Source organism: Ricinus communis, chromosome 4, assembly GCF_019578655.1.
Source record: "Ricinus communis isolate WT05 ecotype wild-type chromosome 4, ASM1957865v1, whole genome shotgun sequence".
Taxonomy (NCBI): Eukaryota; Viridiplantae; Streptophyta; class Magnoliopsida; order Malpighiales; family Euphorbiaceae; genus Ricinus; species Ricinus communis.
This window is the reverse complement of record NC_063259.1, coordinates 16,487,311-16,497,788: the sequence shown is the minus strand read 5'-3', so window position 1 is coordinate 16,497,788 and position 10,478 is coordinate 16,487,311. Positions and strand designations below refer to the sequence as shown.

The window sequence follows — 10,478 nt, the reverse complement described above, 5'->3', positions numbered from 1 at the left end:
TAAATTATGGTAAATCTTAAGGGGTTAATAATAAATTTTCCTATATTTTATGAAATTAGTTTTATTTTATTTTTCTCTCATTTTTCTCTTGTATTTTTTTATGAATTATTTTATTATAAAATATTTAAAATATAATATATTCTCCATTTTAAATGAATTTAGTTGTTATTTTAATGTGTTGAATATATAAAATTCATTCATAAATAAAATAAATTTTACAATAAATCTAAATCAAAGATTGTATTAGTGTCTCTCATTTTAATTATTTTAGAATATGATTTCTTTATGTTAATTATTTATTGGATGAAAAATTACGTATTTAATTTATATTTTTATAATAAATTTTTTTATTTTATATAGTAATTTATTGTTTTTAAGATTATGTATGTAATTAATTTTTAATGTATTAATTTTATACTATTTCGTAGTTTTTATTATTTGTGAAATTAATAAATTAGTAATTTAATAGGTAATATTTTTATTTATTAAATATATTAATTATAAGAGGTCGCATTGTGTCGAATTCTAATTTATTTATTTTATAAGGAACGGTTAATTTGTTTCCTAAAAGCATGTGAAGTTAATTTGAGGATGTCATAAATACTAAAATGGATAATTTGTCTCCAAAATTAGTTATTAGATTTTTTTTTTTTTTTTTAAGTCTCCTGTAAATTTTGGAAATGTAGGACTATCAGCAAAGGAAGTGCGATTAGAATGGTGAAGTCGCACAGGCAGTAGCGCACAAGTTTCGAAGTAGCAAAGCTACATTTCACAATTCACATGCTCTGCCCCTTTTTGTTGCTTCCTCCATTCCAATGCTTCTTATTATCCGCATCACACCTCTTTCTCTTTCTGCAATTTGAAATCCAACACACGTTTCTGGCTCTCTAAATCCTTTTTGTCACTGAGAAATGGAGAGCAGTGAAGAAGACGATGACTTCCCATCCATCGAAAGCATTACTCCTCAGTCTAAGACCGATTCCCTTTATCAATCTCATACTGAAAAGGTTTGCTTTTGCATAAATTTTTCTTTTTGGTTTTGTTTTTGTTCCAGCATCCTCTCAGCAGCCAAAATTGCTTGTATGCTGTGATGGAGTGGTTCAATTTGAACCTAATTCTTATATATGACTATTGTATCTATTCATTTCGTGAGTTCTATGATATGGGTTTTATCTATTTCATTAAAGCTGTTGCTTTTGCTATCTGGGTTTCTCTATCTAAAGCTAAAAGTACGCATAAAAGCTCCGATTTTCTTGCTTTCATGCAAGGCTGACATAGAAAGGGGCACATGCTTTTGAGAGTCTGAGTTTGCATTTTAATTTTATACTTGGAAATATGCTGGTCTTTTGGATCTTTATGTTAATCTTTGCTATCTAATTCAGCTATTTGATTCAACTCAAGGAATCAGTTGTTTCCCCATCTGCTTTTCTTCTGTTATACTTTAGTTCCCTGCAGAAAGTTTTTTTTTTTCTTTTTAAATTTTTTTCCCTTGTTTCCCATTTCAGCATCTGTTTTCAATAAGTTTCCTTGTATAGTTCACTCCTTTGATCTTTTGGACAAACAATATCTTTTAGTCTGGTTTGTCTCTGTATGGGCTTGTTTGTTTGAATGGAAAAGCATAATTTTGTATCTGGGACTCTTTGGCTGGAGGGTATGCTTTATGAAAAGTCCATAGCTTATTCTTCCAGGGCTATTTATACTTAAATCTTGAACTTTCTCGTTTCATTTTCTGTAAACGAGTTTTTATGAGAAGGATTCTGATAGGTGATTATTATATTAACATTTATGTTGAAAAACCCGTAATGCACCTTGCTTTGAGAGTTAGGTGGGTTTTGGCATTCCAGGCCTTTTTCATTTCACATTCATGTACTGAATTATAATTTTAGTTATCTCTGTTAGCTATAAATTTGTACCATATTGCAATTGCATGACTTTACTTTGAAGTTAAACAATTTCACTGCTACAGGGAATCAGAAGACTTTGCTGTGAGCTATTGGATTTGAAGGATGCTGTAGAGAATCTTTGTGGCAATATGCAGACGAAATATTTAGCTTTCTTGAGGTATTTAATGCCATTGGTTATTGCTTATGAAGTCTGTTATTCCTTATTAACTGCTGATACAAATTCCGAGCTTAGTTTTTATTTTCATGAGATTTCACTCATGTGGATATCTACTTGCAGTCAATTATTAGTGCTTTATTATCAGTAATGTTGAGAAATCTTCCAACTATAGATATGAGCGAACCCTTCGTAAACAAAAGCCTAGACAACAGCTCCAATGCTATGCCTTGAACCACTCGGCCATCCCTCCTATATAATGATTATGGCTCCAAACCCAAGTGAATCACGAGTCATTCATATTAGAATAGGTATGGTACGTACAATCAATTCTAACTAATAAAAATATAAATTTTAATCAAATAAAGAACTCTCCTTCGAAATTGGGGGATAACAATTTTTTTTTTTTTGGTTTTTGTGAGAAACTCTTTCTTAGCAATAAAGATATATTCGTGTTTGTGAAATATATGAACAAAATAGCATAATTATTGCACCATTAATATTATAAAGTTTGTGCACCATTAATATTATAATAAGATCCTTGATTAATTTCCCAGGTCCATTGTTTCTAAGAAATAAAGGAGCTCAGGATCTTTTCAACTAGTTATTCGTCTCCAGAGACATCCATCTAGATGTTTTCTAAGTACAAAGCTTTTTACATTAGACGCCTCATCTTAGAAACCAGACAATTAGCATTAAATTTTTTGGAGGTTTATACCTTCTACTTTTCATGAAAAGAATTTGCTAGAAAATTGAGAATCTACTTGTCTTAGTTTCTGCAGGATTTTCTTTCTCTTCTCCGAGATTTTTTATTCTCCCTGACCAAAGTTTTCTGATGTCAAATGGAACTTAGCCCTTCCAATTAACACTATGTATGGTCAATTTTGCTTCAGTTCAGATGTTAAATTTTTAATTTTATTTTTTAGTTTCTTACTCATTATACAATTTGCGTGTGCATTGTGTTGGTTATTTTATGTAGAATATCTGAAGAAGTAGTTGAAATGGAGCATGAGCTGGTTGAGCTACGAAAGCATATCTCCACTCAGGGGATTCTTGTTCAGGATTTGTTGACTGGGGTTTGCCGTGAGCTGGAAGAGTGGAACCATAATGGTGATATTGATGATTCTAAGCAAGATTCTGAAGTAGATGTCTTGCAATCCCCTTTGTCGAGTGATACAGATGATCTCAAGGCGAAATTCTTGGACAATATTGACATACTCTTAGCGGAGCATAACCTAGAAGAAGCAATAGAGGCTTTTGATGCTGAAGAGAAAAAATTTCCAGAGCTCAAAGTATCGGGAGATGTTTTATCAACTGAAGAACCTTCCTATAAATCCACCTTTTTGAAGAGAAAATCAGTGCTTGAGGACCAGCTAATTGAGATCGCAGAACAGCCTTTGGTTGGCATTTTGGAGTTGAGGAAAGCTTTATCTGGTCTAATCAAGCTGGGGAAGGGTCCTTTGGCACATCAATTATTTCTGAAGTCATATGCTACCCGTCTCCAAAAGAGCATTGATGCTTTGCTTCCATCAAGTTCTGTGTGCCCCAAAATATTTCCTGCCACACTATCTAGGCTTATCTTCTCAATAATCTCGTTGACAACAAAAGAATCCGGTTCCATATTCGGTGATAATCCTTTATATACCAATAGAGTTGTCCAATGGGCAGAATGGGAAATAGAATATTTTGCACGGTTGGTGAAGGAAAATGCCCCTGCTTCAGAGACAGTTTCAGCATTAGGTGCAGCTAGCAATTGTGTTCAGGCTAGCCTTAACTACTGCTCAATGTTGGAATCAAAGGGTTTAAAACTGTCAAAGTTGCTTTTGGTACTCTTACGTCCATACATTGAAGAGGTTTTAGAGCTGAATTTTAGAAGAGCCAGAAGAGTAGTCCTCGACATGGCAGAAACTGATGAGAGCTTACTATTGTCCCTGCATTCTGCATCTCCATTATCTATGTTTGCAACATCGACAGATAGTGTGCTTGTTGACAGTGGAATGCGATTCATGGACATTATTGATGTGAGTTGGTTCTCTTTTGTTTAACTGAGAAAAATTCTTCGCTCTGTGTCCATATCACCATAAGCATGAAGCACTTTGATTATTTTTGTTGTTAGCTAGGAAATGGTCTCCGAGAAGATCACCTTATAATATCCTTAATATGACGATTTTACATCAATTGCTTTCCTCTGCACCATGGCTCAGAAATGCATGTTTAAGCTGGGTAAAATAAATTCAACATTTCAACATTTTATCTTTTAATCATAGTGCGCATCTGCATCTGCCCAAAGCACATGCATACATGGATATTTATTTTACTGCTTTCCTGGGTTGCAAGTTTACTGGTTGATTAGCCAGTCTAGTCTGTGATAATCTAATAATCATTTCATAATTTTACAGGATATATTGGCACAGCTAACCCCGCTGGCTGTTTTGCATTTTGGAGGAAACGTATTGACTAGAATATCACAGCTGTTTGATAAGTACATGGATGCGCTGATTAAATCTTTACCAGGCCCCTTGGATGATGACCATTTTACAGAGCTGAAGGAGGATATACATTTTAGAGCTGAAACAGATTCAGAACAGCTTGCACTTTTGGGGATGGCATTTACCATTCTTGATGAATTATTACCACTTGATGTAACAAAAGTTTGGAGCCTGAAGGATGAAAGCAATGAATTAACAAGTGAAAGTATAGTGCCTAATGCAAGCATTACCGCAGAATTAAAGGACTGGAAGCGCCATCTTCAGCACTCATTTGACAAGCTTAAAGATCACTTCTGTCGGCAATATGTTTTGAGTTTCATCTATTCAAGAGAAGGAAAAACACGTTTAAATGCTCAGATTTATTTAAATGGAGATGGAGAGGATTTGTTGTTTGATGATCCTCTACCTTCATTGCCATTTCAGGTTATCCTTCTTCTCCTGTTACTGAATTTTTCTTCCATGGTCTTTATATGCTGCAGTTGGTCTTCTTGAATAGTTTCATTTAAGATATTAATATCTTGATATTAAAAAGTCATCAGTTTTTATTCTTTTAGCCACTGTACAGTTAGGCATAATTTGCCTTTGTTTCACTGGTATTCTCTTGGTATTGATGAAAGAATTTTCTTACTGCAGGCATTATTTGCAAAACTACAGCAACTAGCAACCATTGCTGGAGATGTATTACTTGGGAAAGACAAAATACAGAAAATTTTACTTGCTAGACTAACGGAGACAGTTGTAATGTGGTTGTCGGATGAACAAGAATTCTGGGGTGTGTTTGAGGATGAATCAATTCCACTTAAGCCACTTGGGTTGCAGCAGGTACTTACTTATCTGATCGAGTAGTTATAAATATCCAATTCTTTTCCAGAAAAGGATTAACCATTATTATAAATCAAAACTGTACTATGTTGGTTGCATTGCTTAGTTCAGGGGATAACCTCTCTGCATTATTATGAACAAGTTTAAAGTAAGAATCTTAAGATATGGAAGGTGAAATTTGTTGTTGGTCTGCCGAATAGATCTACTGAGTAACCTGGTCGTTCTGGTTGATAAAAGTTGTGATGTAAGTTTCTTGGAAGATCTTGTAGAGGCAAAGCCCTTTCTTTAGGTAGCTCTTTCCTATTAGAGGTTGACTTGAGAATGCTGGACTGCTGCACTTCCGTAGAATATTTGACTTTTGTGGTTAGAAAGGAGCTGTATTGCAAAGAAGGAGACGAAAACACTTTTGGACTCAGTGGGATGAAGGTAAAGGTACATCTACTTTCTTAGCACTAATAACGAAGTCCCTTTTTAGAATTGAGAGCCATTGGAATTTACACAAAGGTGTACCTTTTGTAGTAGTACGATAGTGAAGTCACTGCAGTGCTGGAGCTCCCATTTCAGGAATTTGCTGGAGCTCTATTAAGCTTGATGCAATGAGGATGATTTGTGTTGATGTACGAGGTTTTGGAACTCAGTTTCTAGGTTTTTCTTGTCCACCTTGTATGTAGTGAAAATGCTTAAGGTGTTGAACATAATATGGTGATTGGTGGCTGCTTTAAATGTACAACCATTTAGTATCTTTTGGTCCTTAGAAAAGCTAAACAATAGGAAGGTAGAATTTCCCTTTCCCATAATAAAACAGTGCTCCGTATTTGACGGTGATTTCATTAGAAGAGCAGCAAATGAGTTGAAAGTCTTGTGATAACCCACTAATTGTCACATGTTGATTGTAATGTGTTTGTTCAAGAAAGGGTATCATGATGTATATTGTATAGTATATTCTTTCTCATAGACAGACTAACTCCTATCTGTCACCATAGCCTGTTTTGGAGAGAAGTCCAATGTATATTGTATAGTGTATTCCTTCTCATAGGCATAGACTAAGTCCTATTCGTCACCATAGCCTATTTTGGAGAGAAGTCCTTCACAATTATTATAAACTCTTAGTCATAAGGAATATTAAATAGGTACTTTTATGTTTCAGTAGGGTTGTTTGGGAAATTTTATACCTTAGGCAGAACTATTTATCATTTTTCTATTTTTCTATAGTATGAGGTTCTAGTCTTTACTGCCATATTTGCTTTTAGTTAAATTAAAATAGTATGGGTGTGAGAACCTACAGTTCTGCAGAATTTACCCGTATAAATAAAAAAAATGGTTGCAGATCTGTTTTTAAATTGCTAGTTAGTTATCGATAATGGTTGCAGGCAAACAAGCAAATCTATTTATGTTTAGAGAAAATTGAGCTCTATTATTTGCTGTATTATACATCTTAGCATTGCAAGAGACTTTGTGTCCACACTTTTCCCCTTTCAAATGGCTTGGTGATATGGTGATGATAACTTTATGCATAAGGCTCCTTAGCCGTGGCATAGAATTAAGGGTGAGCAAAAGAAACCTATTGAAACTGAACCAAAAATATCAGTTAATCGAACTGGCCGGTTTGGTTTTAATTTCTTTTTTGCAAAAAAAATTGGTTAATTGGTTGCTTCTTGATTTTTAATTTGAAAAACCGTCGTGTATATATATATATATATATAATCTTTCAAATATTTTTTTGAATATTTAAATTTAGAGAAAAGTATAAAAAAGTATCTTGTGGTTGCGCACTTTTTTACTTAAGGTTAAGGTTCTGTGGCTTTTTTCTTATCATTTTAAGGTTTGTGGTTTTATATTGTTTTCATTTTAATCCGCTCGACTAATATCATTAAAAACCTACAATCTAATATTAATAAATTATGAAATTTTAATAATAAAATCATTTATTTGAGTAATCAAGTAACTATAACAAACTCACAATAAATAAAATTAATATGTATTTTTTAATCTTATAACTAATAAGATGAAATGGTTTTTAAAAATAAATTTTATAATATTTTTAGGAATCATTTTGATAGTTTATCATTTAGGATATAACTCTATTATTAAAATTCTATGTTTATTAATGTCGTAACATAGAAAAAGGTAACAATACTAGTTGGGAAGATAATAAAGTGGAAAAAAAAAATGAAACCACACGCCCTAAAACGGCAAGAAAAAAATCACATACACCCTTAAATAAAAAGTGTGTGACAATAGGATACTCTTTTGTACCTTTTCCTTGTGTGTATATATATATATATATGTATATTCAAAATATGATTTTCTATATTTAACTTTTAAAATTCTCACCATTAACCAAAAAAACCAGTAAACTAAGCCCATTTCTTTTCCTTTCTCCTTTCCCTTTATATATATATATATATGTATAACTGAGAAACCGTGATTAAAAAACTGGCTTTCTGATTAACTGAATTAGTGGTTAATATGTAAAAAATAAAAAAATAAAAAACCAAACCATTGTGCGTTGGAGCAATTTTAGTCCATCCTTTCAAAGTTATCAAAATATATCAAACTTTAAATAATAGTTGTAATTTTGCCAATTAAAATTTTTGGTCAAGAATAACAGTGACTTCAAAAATGACAATTTGACCTTAATGGATTGTCAAATCTCTAAATTATTGCCATTAACAGTGACTTCAAAAATTGAGAAAAATGTACACACCATTGTTAGGCCAAAATAAAAAAGAGAAAAAGAAAACTATCAATTTCATACATACATTGTGGTCTATGGCTTCACATCAGTGCCACATCATCTTTTTTTTTTACTTAATAAGTTTGATTTTTTTTTTTTGACAATTTTAAAAGAATGGGGCAAAACCATTAGGCCTATGGAGTATTCAGTTCGATTGTTGGCTATAAAAAAAAAAATTGAAGCCAAATGGTTTTCTTTTTCTGTGAGCACGGTCAGATTAATCAACCCGTGCTCACCCCTAGTTAGAATATTGTCAAGTTGCATGTGGTATCTCTCTTGATCTGTGTGTTGAGCAATTATTTGACTGCTTTCACAGTTAATTCTTGATATGCATTTCACTGTTGAAATTGCACGATTTGCGGGTTACCCGTCTCGACATGTCCACCAGATTGCATCAGCCATAATTGCTCGAGCAATCAGGACCTTTTCAGCAAGAGGCGTAGACCCTCAAAGGTACTTCCATGTTCATTTTCATTGTAACATTTCTTCACTTGCAAATATTTATATTGACAATTAATTTTGCTCAAAGTTTTGTTTATTTTACTTAAATTTTTGTAGTGCTCTACCCGAGGATGAGTGGTTTGTTGAAACTGCAAAGTCAGCCATCAACAAACTTCTGTTAGGAACATCTGGATCAGACACATCTGAGATTGACGAGGACCATGTTATTTTGCATGGCAAGATTGCCTCAGATTCTGAGGACGTTTCTTCCCTTTCAACTGTAGAATCCTTTGAATCTTTTGTTTCTGCAAGTATGGGTGAACTTGATAGCCCTGCATACTTCACTGATCCTGAGAGTTAGAAAGTTTGAACTACATAACTTCAGGTTGTCATGGTAGTGATCTTTGGACGGTAGCCTAATTTTTTTTATTCTTATGTCAGATCATCGATCCATTCTGATAAAAATTTTGAGTGCAGATTTGGGTCATGATTTTTAGGAATTTCTAGGAAGTATACAAGCAAATGTTGTAGTTGCTCATATTGTAGAATCCAATTCATAGTGTTTGAGTGTAATGGTAGATTGTGTTATCATGTTTTAAGTAAGAACAGTTTTGTAGTTGCTCTATCATGTTTGTATTGCTAGTTCCTCACATATCCTTTTAATATTTATCCTATAAAATTTGCAGTTAAATACAGGGACAAGTGCAAAAAGAAAAAGTGCATTATCAAAACTAAATTATGTATTGGTTTAATGCATAATTTTACTCTTAAATCTTATCAATTTAATCTCTAACATCTCTGAACTATCTTTTTAATTTATGTAACTTTTCAATCTTTATTTTTAATCTTTGAACATGTATGTTTATATTTTTATTTTTATTTTTATGTAATTTTTTTTATAAGAAATTGAAAATATAAAATATATATACAATGGTTAAAAGTAAAAGTAAAAAAAAAATGCTGAGAGATGTCAAAAGTTAAATTAATAAATATAGAAGTGAAATTATGTATTTTGCTACTATGTATTCATCGTAAAGTTTATCTTTTGGCAATTAGAGATCAGATAAAGGTAGTATGATACGAACCAAAATAGTACAACGCATCCTATTCCAACAAAAATTCTTGATAATGCAAATCTTATTAGCTCAAGGAATTCTAATTCAATAAGGAATTCTGACTAAACTAAGAATCCTAATTCTGTAAAGAGTCTTGATGATATTATAAGTTCAAGCAATGAAAGAAATCCTAATTCAAGTAAGAGTCCAATTTCGATTCAAATTGCAAGTCAACGAGCTTATCTAAGACATTTAGACTAAGCACACATCAAGGCTTAAAGAATTGGATTTAAGTTCAAGGCTCATTAATCTAATTCAGTTTATTGGGTTGGAATGAATTTAATTAGGTTTAAAAAGACCAAAGAAACTGAATTGGAGCATATGAAAACTTTGGACCTAACTTAGCTTATGTTATGAGATCCATCTATATGACTTATGTAAATTAGGATTTTATCACTTATTTTGGGCGGCCACACATGTATTTTAACCTAACTAGGACTTTGTTTAAGTTATCTCTTTTAGTTATTAAGTTTATCTTTATATTAGATGAGATGTAAATCCTAATTAGTTAAAAGTGAGGGTATTCTAAGGCCTATACAAGGTTAAATGTTAAAAAGTTGAAGTTAAATGATAATTGGTTTTTAAAACTTAAAGATTGTTTGCTTTATCTTTGTGTTCTTGTTTGAATGCAAATCTTACGTATCAAGGAGTTGATATATTTTTGTCGCGTATTTGAAATTAGGATTTAAGGTACTTAGTTTTCCTTAGGTTCTAATTTTTAATAATCTTCCTAAGAAATCTGTCTTTTAACCTTTTTTAAGAATTGAACTGAATTAATTCTTAAGATTTTCTTGTTAATGTGTTGGGTTCTGCAAT

At 32.2% G+C, this 10,478-nt stretch overlaps 1 protein-coding gene across 1 annotated transcript; it reads left to right on the top strand.

The window, feature by feature from the left end:
- Nucleotides 1-642: 642 nt before the first annotated feature.
- LOC8287290 (exocyst complex component EXO84C) lies at nucleotides 643-9,172 on the top strand. Its single transcript, XM_002530392.3, has 7 exons — nucleotides 643-1,007; nucleotides 1,967-2,061; nucleotides 3,038-4,079; nucleotides 4,458-4,970; nucleotides 5,181-5,369; nucleotides 8,423-8,559; nucleotides 8,665-9,172. The coding sequence occupies exons 1-7, from the start codon at nucleotides 912-914 to the stop codon at nucleotides 8,906-8,908; spliced, it is 2,316 nt and encodes a 771-aa protein (XP_002530438.2). The 5' UTR covers nucleotides 643-911; the 3' UTR covers nucleotides 8,909-9,172.
- The last annotated feature ends 1,306 nt before the right edge of the window (nucleotides 9,173-10,478 follow it).